This window comes from Symphalangus syndactylus, chromosome 14 (genome assembly GCF_028878055.3).
Source record: "Symphalangus syndactylus isolate Jambi chromosome 14, NHGRI_mSymSyn1-v2.1_pri, whole genome shotgun sequence".
NCBI classification, from domain to species: Eukaryota; Metazoa; Chordata; class Mammalia; order Primates; family Hylobatidae; genus Symphalangus; species Symphalangus syndactylus.
In genome coordinates, this window is record NC_072436.2 from 24,654,608 (window position 1) to 24,673,449 (window position 18,842).

Here is an 18,842-nt window from a genome sequence, read left to right on the forward strand (position 1 = left end):
AATGAAACTTACAGTGACTTGCCCAAAGTCCCACTTTCTCTAAGAGGATTTTGATAGCTTCATTCCATATTGTTCTCTCTGTTTTTCAAGTTTTAAATGCCTTTATAACCTTACCATAAACATATCACACCATCAGTTTTTCCAAATTCTTTCTCAGAGAGGGCACCAATTTAATTTCTATTATATACTTAACACTAATCTTGGCATATGATAAAGGCATGAAAGAGTCTCGATGATTGTTTCCTAACTTAAGAGTTCATCAGTTAGTGGTACAGTACTGGCTGCCTCAGCTTGTTTACAGCATCAGGTAGTGACATAGTAGGAAACAATGCTTTGTGCAAGAAAGGATTTTTAACTTCTTCCTAGGTAATATCAACACCTAGGGCTTCAGTTATTTTCTATGGCTGATGACTTCCAATTGTAGGACTCTATCTAGATAGATATATCTCATACTCCAAATGTTTGTATCTGACTACTATGAAATGTCTTCATTTGAATGTCCCATAGGCATCTTAATGTCAGAACTTTAAAAATGGAACCAATCATCTCTTTAAACCTACTCTTCCTTCTCTATTTCTTCTCAGTGAATGAGTGTCTACTTATTAGCCAAGCTAGAAACTTGTATTCTTCTTTCACCCTCATCCCTGCCCAATCACTTAATCCTGTTGATTCTATCAGACTCCCATTCTCTTTTCTGAATTACTGCATTAGTAGTGGAAAACTGATCAACTTCTCTGCCACTCATTTTCAGTATTGAGCCAAAATAGTCTGTTTACAGGGCAGACTTGATAATGTCACTTCCTAGTTTGGAGTTCTTGCTTTCCATTTTTAACCTCGGGGTAAATTCTAAACTCCTTAGTACATAGTAGAAGGTCCCTGCTTACCTTCTTAGCCTTATACTTGCCTCTTTTTTCATAGTGAACTACTCTCATTTCTACATGATGCTAAACCTTCTCGTCTCCTTGATCTCATAGATGCTATTTTCTCTACTTGGAATGCTTCCCTATTCTTTATATGCCCATCTTTGCCTAATTTCTGGTTTTTATCCTTTCATTCTGAGCTTTGCTGTCTTTCAGGAAAATGTTTCTGTTTTTCACTGTTCACATGACTCTTTAAGAAAGAGCCAGATACTCCTTATATATGTTACAATAGTATCCTGTAAACAGCCTCCCTAATCACTGCCCTTATACTGAGTTTAGTAATTGCTTTTTTTACTTGTTTCTGTCTCCCACAGGACTTTAAGCTCTTTGAGGGTAGAGCTGGGGCTTTGCTAATACATATATTTTTGCACCTGGCTGTGAAAGCTACTCAATAAATATCTGTTGAATGACTTAATGAATTGATGAATATTAAATGAATTAACTTGCGTGGGTAGACGCGGGGAGGGGTAGAATAAGATGGTAGGCTTTGTATTTTGGCAGGGATCAGTTCTCAAGAAAGTGGATCAAATAAATGTAAGTATCGTATTTCATTGACTGTATGTCAGTTGTAATGAAGGCCTATGGATTTGTGTCTTATCACTATTTTATTGATCTCTGATTAACATGAGGCTGTCTCTGTGACTTGAATGGCCTATATGTCTTTCTTTATGTTTTTTGGTGGGTATTGGGGTTTATGTTCCCTGCCTCTAAACCTAATTGATTTATCTTTTAGTTTTCCTGCCATACTTTTTGTTGATGCCCAGTCTTTTGTTTAACCTTACTACCTTAGGTTGTTATTTGTTGGGTATCTTCTCCCTTGAAGATGCAAGTTACCCAGGGCAGGGAGGGAACCTGAGTGTGGCTCAGAGTAAGGGAGGACTTTAGTTTGGGGCAGGACTTTGAAGGGTTCTCTTAAAGATGAGGAGCCTGGAAGCAAGATCTGAAATTACATCTTCTCCTGTCTCAGAGGGAACTTCTTTGAGTAGGGGTGCACCTATCAGGGTGGTTTGATGACTGGGTATTACTATGACCAGGGTATAACTTTCCCAGGGTTATTCTGTTAGGAAATAGTGTTTGGGATTTGATGTTTGAGTACAGAGTTCATGAACTTTTCACAACACCAGCAGTTCATTAGCTTTTTGAAACCCCTGCCCACTTAGGAATGAGGAAGAGTCTATAATGCACTTAACCTAACAATTCCTGCTTTCACATTGAAAAAGAACTTAGTGATAGCAACAACAAAATTAGGAATTAAATTACAGGCTATAGTGTTAGCTCGTATATGTGATTCTTGTGTTATAAAACAGTGCCCTATTATCTTTTGAAACTAAGCAATTTTATTACATTTAACTTGATTTTGTATTGCAAGTTATTTAAATGGCATACATTTATCAACAGGACAACGTTAATGAATTATCAGTATGCAGGAACTTTGGAAGGGTTATATTTATGTCCACTGTGCTAATAAGGGTATCAAAAATTCCTGTTTGAACTGATAAATTGTGCTATAGTTTAGTTATGAGAGGATGTAATTTAAGATAATGAATGTTGAGGTAAACATCTATGAGTTTACTGAGGGGTTAACCAAATACAACAAAATTATAATTATTTAGTTATCAATAATTGATAATTAGGAACTTATAAAAATGATATAGTAATTAATTAGAAAGCAAGAATAACAGCAATGAAGACAAAGACCCATTTAAAATATCACTGGTGTCTTTTTAAAAAAACATGAATTTGAGTTTACTTCTCTGTACACATAATAGGTGCTTTCCCCAGACTTTTTTTAAATAAATCTTTTTTATTTTTAGTTTTTACGAGAACATAGTAGGTGTATATATTTATGGGGTACATGAGATATTTTGACACAAACATACGATGTGTAATAATCACATCAAGGTAAATGGAGTATCTGTCACCTCAAGCATTCATTATTTCTTTATGTTGTGAAAATTCCAGTTATACTCTTTTAATTTAAAATGCATTATAAATAATTGTTGACTGTAGTCACCTTATTGTACTATATCATATTCTAGAGCTTATTCATTCTAACTACATTTTTGTACCCATTAACCATCCTCCCCACTACCTTCCCAGCCCCGTTACAGACTTATTAGTGACTGAATTAGAGGGCTCAAAATTAGAGCTATAGTAATTTATTTGTGTGTGCTAGTATTAAAACCCATAATAATTGACTTGGAACGATTACTATTAAAAGGCTCTTAGTCATATGTAAAATGGAAGTATAGAATTGTACCTCATTTTGTCTGTGAGAAATAAAGGGCTTGCTTATTCTTCTTATGTCAGTATATACTTGGGGAAATAAAACCGTGCTGTCTTCGTCACCTAAGGAAGCCTTCTGTGTTACTAAGCACCTTAGTATGGAGAAGAGTTCTTGAGTAAATTATACCCAGGTTGCTAGTCTTAATGTCATCTCTAAGAGGCATACAGTTCCCACCAGTATACAACTTTGGTATAGTATAGTCTTTTTCTGGCAGCCATCTTCCTCTTCTTGGTCGAAACTTACCTCTTCCACTCACCCCTAGTTCTGAAAATGAACCTCCAAAGATTTGATCATTATGTAGTAATATTGTAACACTCACACTTAGTGTATTCTTCTTTCCAAGGGCTGAGAGAATAATAAGCACTCTAAAAACATACCATTTTTCATCATGAACTCCTTACGTACATAGACATATTTTATAAATCATAATTAATGGATTTGTGATCACCATTCTTCTGACAGTTTGACATATATGTCCTTAACTTTATATAGAACTGACAAGAATTATTCTTTAACATCATGCATCTCCTCCCGCGCTTTTAAGAGCTTAACCTATAGTCATTCTTCCAGTTTTCTTCACTAATCTTTTCTTTACCCCTGAGGTTAAGAAGACCTTATCTTATGTAACCTGGATCTTTCAAGGACCTGGGCTGTACATCTTAACTCCTTAGCTATTTATCTCATTTGTCCCTATTCATGGTGTCACTAATAATTTACAATGGCCAAAGAGATATAAAAACTTTGAGAAATCAGGAAATCATTTAGAAAAACAAGGTTTTGTTTTGTTAATCTGTTTTGGTTTATTAGCTTCTTGAGCCTGTTTTGTTTCCTCACAAAAACTTTTCTTATTTTCTTTAGACCCAGCAGGCAAGAACCTCACAAAATTTTGTAACCCATATTCCTTCTCAGGTTACAATACATGTTACATTTTTAAATTTTTTACTTTTCTTGAAGAGTTAATACTTGATACTTCTAGTTCTTTACTTTAAAATTCACTCCTCAACCCATTTCATTCTATATTCAGCTCCTTTGAAGCTCGTCAGTGGCCATAGAAAGCCAGTCAGTTGTAGTGGAAAGAGCTCAGAATTTGGATTTAGAGTTCAAGGGTTAAAGTACCAGTTTTTGTCACTTACCCACCTACAATTCTAGAAAAACTATGTATCTTTGCACTTAAAATGTGGTCTGAGGACCAATAACATTGGGCATCCCTAAGGAGCTTGTTAGAAATGCAGAATTTCAGGTCCCACCCAGACCTACTGAGTCAGAATCTGCAAGTTAACAAGATCCCAACATTGAGAAGCACTGTTACATGGTCATCTTTGCAACTCGGTTTCCCTATACGTAAAGAATAGATAATTCTTGCTCTATATATCAATCATCTTAACACCATCTGACACGTCATATGTTTTACCAATTTATTGTCAGCCTCCTCCTGCTAGAATACAAATAAGCTCTGTGAGGTAGGGATTATTGTCTGTTTGTTTATTGCTGTGTGTAGAACAGTGCCTGGCACATAGTAAGCATTCATGTATTTTGAATGAACAATGAATGAATGGACAGCTTGTCAAATCCTGTCATTTCTGTTGCACTTACTTTACACTGCTGTTTAAAACTGCTTTCATTTAGAATTATTGTATTAGTGCAGATATAGAACATTTCTATAGAAATGTTTGTTGGATTGTGCAACCTAGATTTTTACATTCCCTTCTCACTCATCTTGAAAACTTTAAAACTGTAAACAACTTGCCATGCCATACGGAATTAAGTTCAAACTCTTCAGAGTAACCTTTAGAGTCTTTTTCAGTTTTATGTACTTAAATATATATATATTATACAGGGTGCATTTGTTGGGAGAGTCCTTCAAACTCACTGCACGCATAGCATCCCTCTATGCCATATTGTACTGCCCCTGTGGGACTTGGGGGCAAGAGGAACCCGTGAAAATAAGCTGATGAGCCTTTGCTGTACCAGGGATCATAAAGTCTTTTGTCTCTAACTGAAGACCTTATGTCTTCTGCCAGCCTACAAGACACAATAACAGAGTGTAAGTAGGGTGAAATCAAATCCTAGACCCAATGGTATTATCCCATCTCATTGAAAATTCTCTTAAAAATCCAAGTTTTAAGATCCATATAATATTTCATTCACTGGATATACTGTTGTTTATAACCATTATTCTGTTGTTGAAGATTTAAAATATTTTTACTTTAGTTTTCTAATTAATATCTTTGTGTGCAAATATTTGTCTCCTTTCATGGCTGTTTCCTTAGGATTCATTTCTAGAAGGTTTTTAAAGGCTCAAAGCTTGCTTTTTTTCAGCACATAGAATTTTAAAATAGAAAATTTTATATACTATTAACAAATCTCTTTTTCTTTAGGAGACACTTCTAAAGGAGGCATAGCTAAAGTTACTCAATCCAACCTGAAGTCAGGCATCACTACCACTCCTGTTGATTCAGACATTGGATCTCATTTATCCTTGTCCCTTGAGGACCTGTCTCAGTTGGCTGTAAGTTCTCCTCTAGAAACTACTACTGGTCAACACACTGATACTCTCAACCAAAAGACATTAGCAGATACTCATCTAACTGAAGAGACTCTGAAAGTCACAGCTATTCCTGAACCAGCTGACCAGAAGACTGCAACACCAACAGTACTCTCTAGTTCCCAGTCACATAGGGGGAAGCCCAGTATTTTCTACCAGCAGGGCTTGCCAGACAGTCATCTAACTGAAGAGGCTTTGAAAGTTTCAGCTGCTCCTGGACCAGCTGACCAGACAACTGGCATATCAACTCTAACCTCTACTTCCTACTCACATAGAGAGAAGCCTGGTACTTTTTACCAACAAGAGTTACCAGAGAGTAACTTAACTGAAGAGCCTTTGAAAGTTTCATCTGCTCCTGGCCCAGTGGAGCAGAAGACGGGAATACCTACAGTATCCTCTACATCCCACTCACATGGAGAGGACCTCCTCTTTTTCTATCGACAGACCTTGCTAGATGGTCATCTAACTGATCAGGCTCTGAAAGTTTCAGATGTGTCTGGACCAGCCGACCAGAAGACGGGGACAGCAACAGTACTCTCTACTCCCCACTCACAGAGAGAGAAGCCTGGTATTTTTTACCAGCAAGAGTTCCCAGACATTCATCAAACTGAAGAGACTCTTAAAGTTTCAGCCACTCCTGGACCAGCTCACCAGAAGACTGAGATACCAGCAGTACAGTCTAGTTCTTACTCACAAAGAGAAAAGCCTAGTATTTTGTACCCACAGGAATTAGCAGACAGTCATCTACCTGAAGAGGGTCTGAAAGTTTCAGCTGTTGCTGGACCAGCTGACCAGAAGACTGGCCTACCAACAGTACCCTCTAGTGCATACTCACACAGAGAGAAGCTCCTTATTTTCTACCAACAGGCCTTGCTGGACAGCCGTCTACCCGAAGAGGCTCTGAAAATTTCAGCTATTTCTGGACCAGCTGATGGGAAGACTGGGACACCAACTGTAACCTCTACTTCCTCTGCGTCCTCTTCACTTGGAGAAAAGCCCAGTGCTTTCTATCAGCAGACCTTACCCAATAGTCATCTAACTGAAGAGGCTCTGAAATTATCAGTTGTTCCTGGACCAGGTGATCAGAAGACTGGGATACCCTCAGCACCATCTAGTTTCTACTCACACAGAGAGAAGCCCATTATTTTTTCCCAGCAGACCCTGCCAGACTTTCTTTTACCTGAAGAAGCTCTGAAGATTTCAGCTGTTTCTGTATTGGCCGCCCAGAAGACTGGGACACCAACAGTGTCCTCTAATTCTCACTCACATAGCGAGAAATCTAGTGTTTTCTACCAGCAAGAGTTGCCAGACAGTGATCTACCTAGAGAATCTCTGAAAATGTCTGCTATTCCTGGACTGACTGACCAGAAGACTGTCCCAACACCAACAGTACCTTCAGGTTCCTTCTCACATAGAGAGAAGCCCAGTATTTTCTATCAACAGGAGTTGCCAGATAGTCATCCAACTGAAAATGCTCTGAAAGTTTCAACTGGCCCTGGACCAGCTGACGAGAAGACTGAGATACCAGCAGTACAGTCTAGTTCTTACACACAGAGGGAGAAGCCAAGTGTTTTGTACCCACAGGTGTTATCAGACAGTCATCTACCTGAAGAGAGTCTGAAAGTTTCAGCCTTCCCTGGACCAGCTGACCAGAAGACTGAGATACCAGCAGTACAGTCTAGTTCTTACCCACAGAGGGAGAAGCCTAGTGTTCTGTACCCACAGGTGTTATCAGGCAGTCATCTACCTGAAGAGAGTCTGAAAGTTTCAGCCTTCCCTGGACCAGCTGACCAGATGACTGACACACCAGCAGTACCCTATACTTTCTACTCACAAAGAGAGAAGCCTGGTAGTTCCTACCAACAGACCTTGCCAGAGAGTCATCTGCCTAAAGAGGCTCTGAAAATTTCAGTAGCTCCTGGACCAGCAGACCAGAAGACTGGCACACCAACTGTAACCTCAACTTCCTACTCACAACATAGAGAAAAGCCCAGCATTTTCCACCAGCAGGCCTTGCCAGGTACTCATATACCTCAAGAGGCTCAGAAAGTTTCAGCTGTTACTGGACCAGGTGACCAGAAGACTTGGATACCAAGAGTACTTTCTACCTTCTACCCACAAAGAGAGAAACCTGGTATTTTCTATCAACAGACCTTGCCAGGTAGTCATATACCTGAAGAGGCACAGAAAGTTTCAGCTGCTCTTGGACCAGCTGACCAGAAGACTGGGACACCAACTCCAACCTCTGCTTCTTACTCACACACAGAGAAGCCTGGTATTTTCTACCAACAGGTCTTGCCAGATAATCATCCAACTGAAGAGGCTCTGAAAATTTCAGTTGCCTCTGAACCAGTTGACCAGACAACTGGCACACCAACGGTAACCTCTGCTTCCTACTCACAATATAGAGAGAAGCCCAGCATTTTCTACCAACAGTCGTTGCCAAGTAGTCATCTAACTGAAGAGTCTAAGAACGTTTCAGCGGTTCCTGGACCAGCTGACCAGAAGACTGTGATACCAACCTTACCCTCTACTTTCTACTCACACACAGAGAAGCCTGGTGTTTTCTACGGACAGGTCTTGCCACATAGTCATCCAACTGAAGAGGCTCTGAAAATTTCAGTTGCTTCTGAACCTGTTGACCAGACAACTGGCACACCAACGGTAACCTCTACTTCCTACTCACAACATAGAGAGAAGCCTAGCGTTTTCTACCAACAGTTGTTGCCAGGTAGTCATCTAACTGAAGAGGCTAAGAACGTTTCAGCGGTTCCTGGGCTAGCTGACGGGAAGACTGGGATACCAACTTTACCCTCTACTTTCTACTCACACACAGAGAAGCCTGGTGTTTTCTACCAACAAGTCTTGCCACATAGTCATCTACCTGAAGAGGCTTTGGAAGTTTCAGTTGCTCCTGGACCAGTTGACCAGACGATTGGCACACCAACTGTAACCTCTCCTTCTGGCTCATTTGGAGAGAAGCCCATTGTTATCTACAAACAGGCCTTTCCAGATGGTCATCTACCTGAAGAGGCTCTGAAAGTTTCCATTGTTTCTGAACCTACTGAAAAAAAGACTGACATACCAACAGGACCTTTAGGCTCCAATGCACTTGGAGAGAAGCCCATTACTTTCTATCAGCAGGCTCTGCTAGACAGTCCTCTAAATAAAGAGGTTGTGAAAGTTTCAGCTGCTCCTGGACCAGCTGACCAGAAGACTGAGACAATACCGGTACATTCTACTACTTACTCAAATAGGGGGAAGCCTGTCATTTTCTACCAACAGACCCTATCAGACAGTCATTTACCTGAAGAAGCTCTGAAAGTTCCACCTGTTCCTGGACCAGATGCCCAGAAGACTGAGACACTATCAATATCCTCTAGTTTATACTCATATAGAGAGAAGCCCATTGTCTTCTACCAACAGGCCCTGCCAGACAGTCAGCTAACTAAAGAAGCTCTGAAAGTTTCAGCTGTTCCTCGACCAGCTGACCAGACTACTGGGTTATCTACTGTAACTTCCTCTTTCTATTCACATACAGAGAAGCCTAATATTTCTTACCAGCAAGAGTTGCCAGATAGTCATCTAACTGAAAAGGCTCTGAAAGTCTCAAATGTTCCTGGACCAGCTGACCAGAAGACTGGGGTATCAACAGTAACCTCTACTTCCTACTCACACAGAGAGAAGCCCATTATTTCCTACCAGCAAGAGTTGCCGCATTTTACTGAAGCAGATTTGAAAATTTTAGGAGTTCCTGGACCAGCTGACCAGAAGACTGGAATAGACATCCTGTCCTCTAATTCCTACCCACAGAGAGAGCAGTCTGTCATTTCTTATCAGCAGGAGTTGCCAGATCTTACTGAAGTAACTTTGAAAGCAGTAGGGGTTCCTGGGCCTGCTGACCAGAAGACTGGGATACAAATAGCATCCTCTAGTTCCTACTCAAACAGAGAGAAGCCCAGTATTTTTCATCAGCAGGAGTTGCCAGATGTTACTGAAGAAGCTTTAAATGTTTTTGTTGTTCCTGGACAAGGTGACCAGAAGACTGAGATACCAACAGTACCTTTAAGTTACTACTCACATAGAGAGAAGCCCAGTGTTATCTCTCAACAGGAGTTGCCAGACAGTCATCTCACAGAAGAGGCTCTGAAAGTTTCACCTGTTTCTATAACAGCAGAGCAGAAGACTGGGATACCAATAGAACTGTCTAGTTCCTACTCACATTCACATAAAGAGAAACTCAAGATTTCAACTGTGCATACGCCAGATGATCAGAAAACTGAGTTCCCAGCAGCTACCCTTAGTTCCTACTCCCAAATAGAGAAGCCCAAGATTTCAACTGTGATTGGACCAAATGACCAGAAGACTCCATCCCAGACAGCTTTTCATAGTTCCTATTCTCCAACAGTAAAGCCCGATATTTTATTTCAACAGCAGTTGCCAGATAGAGATCAAAGTAAAGGTATTCTAAAGATTTCAGCTGTCCCTGAACTAGCTGATGTGAATACTGGAAAACCAATACCTCTCTCTAGTTCTTATTTTCACAGAGAGAAATCGAATATTTTCAGTCCACAGGAATTGCCAGGTAGACATGTAACTGAAGAGGTGCTGAAGGTTTCAACAATTCCTGGACCAGCTGGCCAGAAAACAGTATTACCAACAGCTCTTCCTAGTTCCTTTTCACATCGAGAGAAACTAGATATTTTCTATCAAAAGGATTTGCCAGATAGACGTCTAACTGAAGAGGCTCTAAAGATCTCAGGTGCTCTTGGGCAAGCTGATCAAATTACTGGATTACAAACAGTTCCCTCTGGTACTTACGCACATGGTGAGAATCACAAGCTTGTTTCAGAACATGTCCAAAGGCTAATAGATAATTTGAATTCTTCTGACTCCAGTGTTAGCTCAAATGATGTGCTTTTAAATTCTCAGGCTGATGACAGAGTTGTAATAAATAAACCAGAATCTGCAGGTTTTAGAGATGTTGGCTCTGAAGAAATCCAGGATGCAGAAAATAGTTCTAAAACTCTTAAGGAAATTCGGACACTTTTGATGGAGGCAGAAAATACAGCACTGAAACGATGCAATTTTCCTGCTCCCCTTGCCCCTTTCAGAGATATTAGTGATATTTCATTTATACAATCTAAGAAGGTGGTTTGCTTCAAAGAACCCTCTTCCACGGATGTATCTAATGGTGATTTGCTTCAGAGACAGCCATTCACAGAGGAAAGCCCAAGCAGCAGGTGCATACAGAAGGATATTGGCACACAGACGAATTTGAAATGCCAGAGAGGCATTGAAAATTGGGAGTTTATTAGTTCAACTACAGTTAGAAGTCCTCTACAGGAAGCAGAGAGCAAAGTCAGTATGGCATTAGAAGAAACTCTTAGGCAATATCAAGCAGCCAAATCTGTAATGAGGTCTGAACCTGAAGGGTGTAGTGGAACCATTGGGAATAAAATTATTATCCCTATGATGACTGTCATAAAAAGTGATTCAAGTAGTGATGCCAGTGATGGAAATGGTTCCTGCTCGTGGGACAGTAATTTACCAGAGTCTTTGGAATCAGTTTCCGATGTTCTTCTAAACTTCTTTCCATATGTTTCACCCAAGACAAGTATAACTGATAGCAGAGAGGAAGAGGGTGTGTCAGAGAGTGAGGATGGTGGTGGTAGCAGTGTAGATTCACTGGCTGCGCATGTGAAAAACCTTCTGCAATGTGAATCCTCACTGAATCATGCTAAAGAAATACTCAGAAATGCAGAGGAAGAGGAAAGGCAGGTACGAGCACACGGTAAGAAGAAAGGTTCAGGCTTATAAACGTTATAGTTTAATAATGTGTTTAAAGTTAGATATTTATGATTTGAGGAAGCTTAGCCAATGAAAAATACAAACAAGATCAAGAAAAAAATAAAGTTAGATATTTGGAGTTCTAAATGTATTTTCCAATAGAATTGTTAGAATGACTATATTTCTTCTAACAATCCATAAAAAGCCTATTTAACCAATAATGTAGTTAAGTTACAGTATTAATAGTACCAGCCTGAGTTTAGGTTCTTGTTCTTAGGAGAAGTAGATTCTGATGTATCACAGAGAGTAAAGAGGTCGCTTGGGCTCCTGAGCTCCTAAAGCTATCATGTTTCTCTAATCCTCACATTATAGTATCCTTATTCTGAAGGCAGAAAGAGCCTAAATTTGCTGTGCTCTAAATTGCTTTTTGTCCTAAAACTACATATATTTTCTCTTTCCCTTTTCTAATAAAACTCTTGGTGTTGATCTCAGACATTTGAAAAAAAAAATCAATGTATTTTATACTAAAACTTGGGTTAGAGGTTTAAAAGAGAATATTTACAAATCTCATTAATTTCTAATAGAATTCCATTAAAAACAAAAATCTATAAGACAATATGGGGAATGTATTTTGGGAGGCAATTTAAAAGCAATTTAGGCCTACCTAGAAATCATCCCTTGAGGTTAACTTCCTATGCTGTTCCTTGCACATTTTTATTCTACAAAAAATCCTCCAAGTTGTATTTATTACTTTTAAATATCAGCTGTCATGGAATTATGAGTAATTGTAGCAGGAACTAAAGGGAGAGGCAAAGGGACTCATGATTAGAAGGAGGATTAAGATAAATATGATTGAATACCAGATTCAAAGTGGCTTTTTTGTAGAATTATCTGTAGAGCATGGCCTAAGAAAATCAGACTTTGCAGTGAAAGGATCTAATACGTTGCCATAATTGAGAAGAAGACATACTAAGCATTGCAGTGGGTATTAAATTGCATATATTGATGATCTTCTGTGTTCTTGGAATTGTTTACAAATTATCACTTTCGCATTGTATTATCTCAAGCGTATGCTTTCTCTCCAGCCTGGAATCTGAAGTTCAATTTAGCACATGATTGTGGATACTCCATTTCAGAATTAAATGAAGATGACAGGAGGAAAGTAGAAGAGATCAAGGCAGAGTTGTTTGGTCATGGAAGAACAACTGACTTGTCCAAGGTATAAAAGAAATCTGGAAATGAAAAAAGTAAATATGAAAGAATGGGTGATGGAATTAGGATCTCTTACTTGGGCATCAGTTGAGTTGCTGATAATATTTGGCTAAAGCCTTTTTTGGTTTTGTTTTTGAGACAGAGTCTCGCTCTGTTGCCCAGGCTGAAGTGCAGCAGTGCAATCACAGCTCACTGCAGCCTTGAACTCTTAGACTCAAGGAATCCTCCCACCTCAGCCTCTCAGGTAGCTGGGACCACATGTGTCACCCTGCTCGGCTAATTTTTAAATTTTTGGCAAAGACAGAGTCTCTACGTTGCCCAGGCTGGTCTTGAACGCTTGGGCTCAAGTGATCCTCTTGCCTTGGCCTCCCAAAATGTTGGGATTACAAGCATGAGCCACTGTGCGTAGGCAGGCATCTTAATTTTTCAAAAGTTAAGATGTAAGTATTAGATTCTTACAGTCTAGATATGTTAAGTTTTTATTGATTCCAAGTTGATATTTTGAAAAATTTATCTTCTTAGAAAAATAAGAACCGATTTGCTTGTTTTATCAATTTTTTTTAGAACAGAGAAGACTAAATGTCACCCTTATTTTCTCTTGAAAGTGGTATCTTGAAATCCAGATGAAGTCCAGCTATTTTCAAATGTTTATTTTAAATACTTGAGTACACAGCTATAATAGCTTATGTATAAATGACTTTCATTTTAATAGTACATATTTTCCTTCTATTAACTATTTCATATGTAGAAAAGAGTATATATGAATCATTTATGTAAAGAATAGCAGCAAGTAAAAATAATTCCCATATATTGACTATCGAGCTTGAGAAATAGAACATTACCAAATACTGTTGAAGTTTTGTGTTTCTCCTTTCCCAGTCATATCCTTTTTATTTCTTATTTTGATATATAATGATTTTCCTTCTCTTCAGTATGGTTTTGAACTCTATAGATGGAATCAATATGATACATATTCTTTTGAGAACTGAGTGTTTCACACAGTCTTAGGGTTTTGAGCTGCTTCTATGTAGATATGCATAGTTTTCATTTGTTCCTTATTACTGTACAGTATTCCAGTGTGTGATTACATGATAATTTATTCATTCTCCTGTGGATAAGGCATTTTGTCTGCTATTTTGCACAGTAATAGGGTATAATAATGCCTATCTTAGAGGGTTTTGGTGTGGATTATGTGAGATAATGCCTATAAAATGCTTAGTAGAATGTGTGATGTCTGGTTAGTACTCAATAACTGGCAGCTATTATTACTATTATTAATCCTGAAAGAATTGATATAGCTATCATACAAGAATTTCATGGCCTGATTCATACAAAGTTTCTTAGAAAACTATTCTCCAGTGATACAGTTTATTTGGATTATCTCAATTTTGGAAAAGTGTTTGAAAAGTACAAATTAGATTGGATTTTAGGTTTTACGTATATGCTTGTGAAAAACAAAATTGACAAAATAATAAGAATAATAAAATGGGCAATTGGTTGTCTTAGCACCATTTGTATATATGCTGCCAAAGTGAGCACTATCCTAGCATCATTTGTTTAAAAGTATATAGTTTTCTCAGTGATCTGTGTTTCCCTATTTTTAAAAATTATTTTATTGCGTTCATATTTCCAGATCCCTCAGCAAGCAAGTTGCCTTCCTTTGGGTAGACTTTAGTTTGTCTGTGTTTTTCTTAAAATAAGGTGTCCTGAATTAGATGAAACACAATTTCACTTCTGATCTGACCAGCATGAAATATATTCAGTAATTCTCTTTCTGTCAATGTACTGTGAGATCTTTAATGGTCACAGCATAATTGGGCATTAAAAAAAAAACCATGTACTGCTTTCAAAACTTAAAGTTGTAGGAAAAAAGCAAAACCAAACCAAACAAAAACCGTGAACTGCTGCCAAGATTCCTATTCTCTAGTTCTAGATCCCTGAGGAATCGCCACACTGACTTCCACAATGGTTGAACTAGTTTACAGTCCCACCAACAGTGTAAAAGTGTTCCTATTTCTCCACATCCTCTCCAGCACCTGTTGTTTCCTGATTTTTTAATGATGGCCATTCTAACTGGTGTGAGATGGTATCTCACTGTGGTTTTGATTTGCATTTCTCTGATGGCCAGTGATGAGGAGCATTTCTTCATGTGTTTTTTGGCTGCATAAATGTCTTCTTTTGAGAAGTGTCTGTTCATGTCCTTTGCCCACTTTTTGATGGGGTTGTTTGTTTTTTTCTTGTAAATTTGTTTGAGTTCATTGTAGATTCTGGATATTAGCCCTTTGTCAGATGAGTAGGTTGCAAAAATTTTCTCCCATTCTGTAGGTTGCCTGTTCACTCTGATGGTAGTTTCTTTTGCTGTGCAGAAGCTCTTTAGTTTAATGAGATCCCATTTGTCAATTTTGGCTGTTGTTGCCATTGCTTTTGGTGTTTTAGACATGAAGTCCTTGCCCACGCCTATGTCCTGAATGGCATTGCCTAGGTTTTCTTGTAGGATTTTGATGGTTTTAGGTCTAACATTTAAGTCTTTAATCCATCTTGAATTAATTTTTGTATAAGGTGTAAGGAAGGGATCCAGCTGCAGCTTTCTACATATGGCTAGCCAGTTTTCCCAGCACCATTTATTAAATAGGGAATCCTTTCCCCATTTCTTGTTTTTGTCAGGTTTGTCAAAGATCAGATAGTTGTAGATATGTGGCATCATTTCTGAGGGCTCTGTTCTGTTCCATTGATCTATGTCTCTGTTGTGGTACCAGTACCATGCTGTTTTGGTTACTGTAGCCTTGTAGTATAGTTTGAAGTCAGGTAGGGTGATGCCTCCAGCTTTGTTCTTTTGGCTTAGGATTGACTTGGCGATGTGGGCTCTTTTTTGGTTCCATATGAACTTTAAAGTAGTTTTTTCCAATTCTGTGACGAAAGTCATTGGTAGCTTGATGGGGATGGCATTGAATCTATAAATTACCTTGGGCAGTATGGCCATTTTCACGATATTGATTCTTCCAACCCATGAGCATGGAATGTTCTTCCATTTGTTTGTATCCTCTTTTATTTCATTGAGCAGTGGTTTGTAGTTCTCCTTGAAGAGGTCCTTCACATCCCTTGTAAGTTGGATTCCTAGGTATTTTATTCTCTTTGAAGCAATCGTGAATGGGAGTTCACTCATGAAATACCATTTGACCCAGCCACTGGGTATATACCCAAAGGACTATAAATCATGCTGCTATAAAGACACATGCACACGTATGTTTATTGCGACACTATTCACAATAGCAAAGAGTTGGAACCAATCCAAATGTCCAACAACGATAGACTGGATTAAGAAAATGTGGCACATATGCACCATGGAATACTATGCAGCCATAAAAAATGATGAGTTCATGTCCTTTGTAGGGACATGGATGAAACTGGAAAACATCATTCTCAGTAAACTATCGCAAGGACAAAAAACCAAACACCGCATGTTCTCACTCATAGGTGGGAATTGAACAATGAGAACTCATGGACACAGGAAGGGGAACATCACGCTCCGGGGACTGTTGTGGGGTTGGGGGCGGGGGAAGGGACAGCATTAGGAGATATACCTAATGCTAAATGACGAGTTAATGGGTGCAGGAAATCAACATGGCACATGGATACATATGTAACAAACCTGCACATTGTGCACATGTACCCTAAAACCTAAAGTATAATAATAATAAAAATTTTGATTAAAAAAAAAATTCCTATTCTCATTTCTTGTATCTATATAATACTTTTTAAAAAATCCTCTTATTTTTGAGACAGAGTCTCACTTTATTGCCCAGGCTGGACTGCAGTGGCGTGATCTTGGCTCACTGCAACCTCCACATCCCAGGTTCAAGTGATTCTCCTGCCTCAGCCTCCTAGGTAGCTGGGATTACAGCTGCGTGAGTGGCGCATGACACCACGTCCAGCTGATTTTTGTATTTTTAGTAGAGATGGGGTTTCACTATGTTGGCCAGGCTGGTCTTGAACACCTGACCTCAAGTGATCCGCCCGCCTCGGCCTCCAAAAATGCTGGGATTACAGGCATGAGCCATTACGCCTCACCCTGTATAATACTTTTTAACTCTCCTGTATTTCTTTTTATTGCTTTTATATCAGTGTTCAAGCCTATTGGAATGATTTTTAATCTAAATTTGGTCATTTATTTTATTAAAATATCCCTTTCAGCTTTATGCCATTTGTGTATTTGATAAGCATTTTTATCCAAATTAGCAATAAAAATGTTTACTAAGGGCTATGGATAAAAAGTCTAAAACTTTTGGCTGGGTGCGGTGGCTCATGCCTGTAATCCTAGCACTTTGGGAAGCCAAGGTGGGTGGATCACTTGAGGTCAGGAGTTCGAGATCAGCCTGGCCAACATGGTGAAACCCTGTCTCTACTAAAAATACAAAAATTACCTGGGTGTCATGGTGCATGCCTGTAATCCTAGCTACTCGGGAAGCTGAGGCAGGAGAATCGCTTGAACCTAGGAAGTGGAGATTGTAGTGAGCCGAAGATTGTGCCAGTGTACTCCAGCCTAGGCGACAGAGGGAGACTCTGTCTCAAAAAAAAAAAAAAAAAAAAAAAAAAAGTCTAAAGTCTAAAACTTTTGAATAAGATTACTCTCACACCTCTGTTGAGTACTTCACTACACTGTCATTCAACCATCTTGTATTTCACCATCTTATGATTGACTTTCTTCAGTCTATTAACCGAGTAGTTGCGAAATAGTGTTTGTCTAGATATGCCTTGTTCTTAGGGAACCCATATTGGCCACACTGTGTACAATTTTGGACCTTTCATTTTTTTAACTTAAATATATTAGGATTTCCCTTTAAAACTTCTCTAAAAGCCTAATTTTACGGGTATATAATATCCCATTGTATGAACTTAAGAATTTATTCACTACCCTACTGTTGGACATTTATTCATTCATTCCAAAAATACATATTGAATGCCTGATATGCACCATCACTCATCTATAGGCTGAGGACACACCACTGAACAAAATAGACAAACATTTCTTCATCATGAGCTTACATTAAGGAAGAGTATATGGATAACAACCAAACAAGTAAAATAAATGTCAGATGGTGGGATAAGAGCCAGGGAGACAAAGCAGAATGGTCAACGCAGAACCTGAGAAAGAGGTATTGAATTAAATATCTGAGTAAGGTGAGAAAGTAAGGCAGTTATCAGTGACAAGAGCATTCCAGACAGAAATAGCATGCACACAGTTGCTGAGGTAGAGTGTGTGAAAGGAAAGGGAGTGTTAAAGGAAAGGGAGGACGCCAGTGTGTTTGGAGAGTGAGAGTGAAAGGGAGAAGACTAGATTGTGGAAGGCAGTGGTTCTTGACAGGGGTAGTAAATGCCTCCCAAAGAGGTGTTTTGGAAAATTATGTGATTTTTCTTGGGTCATCACTGTAATTGGGGATTGTTTCTGGAATGCAGTAGATAGGTGTCAGGTATGTTACTATTTCTATAATGTACAAGACAGTTCCACACAATGAAGAGTTGTCCCTTGTCACATGCAGCTTTTGAATGTCCCTGTAGATATTAATGTTGATGAAAAACCTGTTATAAATTACTTCAGTGTTTGTCATGTTTTAAATGATTTTTTTTTTAGTATAGAGTGTTTCTTCTGTTTTTTCTTTCTTTCATGACTGACATTTTTGAAGAGTACAACCTAGTTACTTTGCAGATTTCCCTCAAATTGAATTTATCTGCTGTTTTATCATGATTTGATTCAGATTTGATTTTTATGTAGGAAAGCCACAGAATGATGTGCTTTTCATGCTTGTCAGGAGGCACATTATGTTGATTTGTCTCAATACTTGTAATGTTAACTCATACCACTTGCTTAAGGTGGTGTCTGCTGGTTTGTGTATTTTACATATTAATTAATAAGTTAATAAATATTAGGGAGAGATTCTTTGAGACTGTAAATATCTCTAGTTTAGGATCTAGTGTTTATACTTGCCTGAATAATTTATTAATAAAATAGCTTTAATTTGGTTATTGAAAAAAATTCCATAATCGCTTCAACATTCATTCATTGGAATTCTGTGGTAAGTTAAAAGTGTCC

The 18,842-nt window shown here is 38.6% G+C and overlaps 1 protein-coding gene across 7 annotated transcripts in view; it reads left to right on the forward strand.

Moving 5' to 3' along the window:
* The window catches only part of ALMS1 (ALMS1 centrosome and basal body associated protein), a 234,530-nt gene that overhangs the window by 55,112 nt on the left and 160,576 nt on the right, over nt 1–18,842 (forward strand). For 6 of the 7 annotated variants that reach the window (XR_010115578.1, XM_063617472.1, XM_063617469.1 and 3 more), the window contains 2 exons: nt 5,586–11,546; nt 12,628–12,761. Coding sequence is in view for 6 of the 7 variants with exons in the window: in XM_063617472.1 (XP_063473542.1) it covers nt 5,586–11,546; nt 12,628–12,761 (6,095 nt within the window). In the remaining variant the exon portion in view is untranslated. The remainder of the gene's footprint in view (nt 1–5,585; nt 11,547–12,627; nt 12,762–18,842) is intronic. The other variant, XM_055242948.2, reaches the window with a different exon arrangement.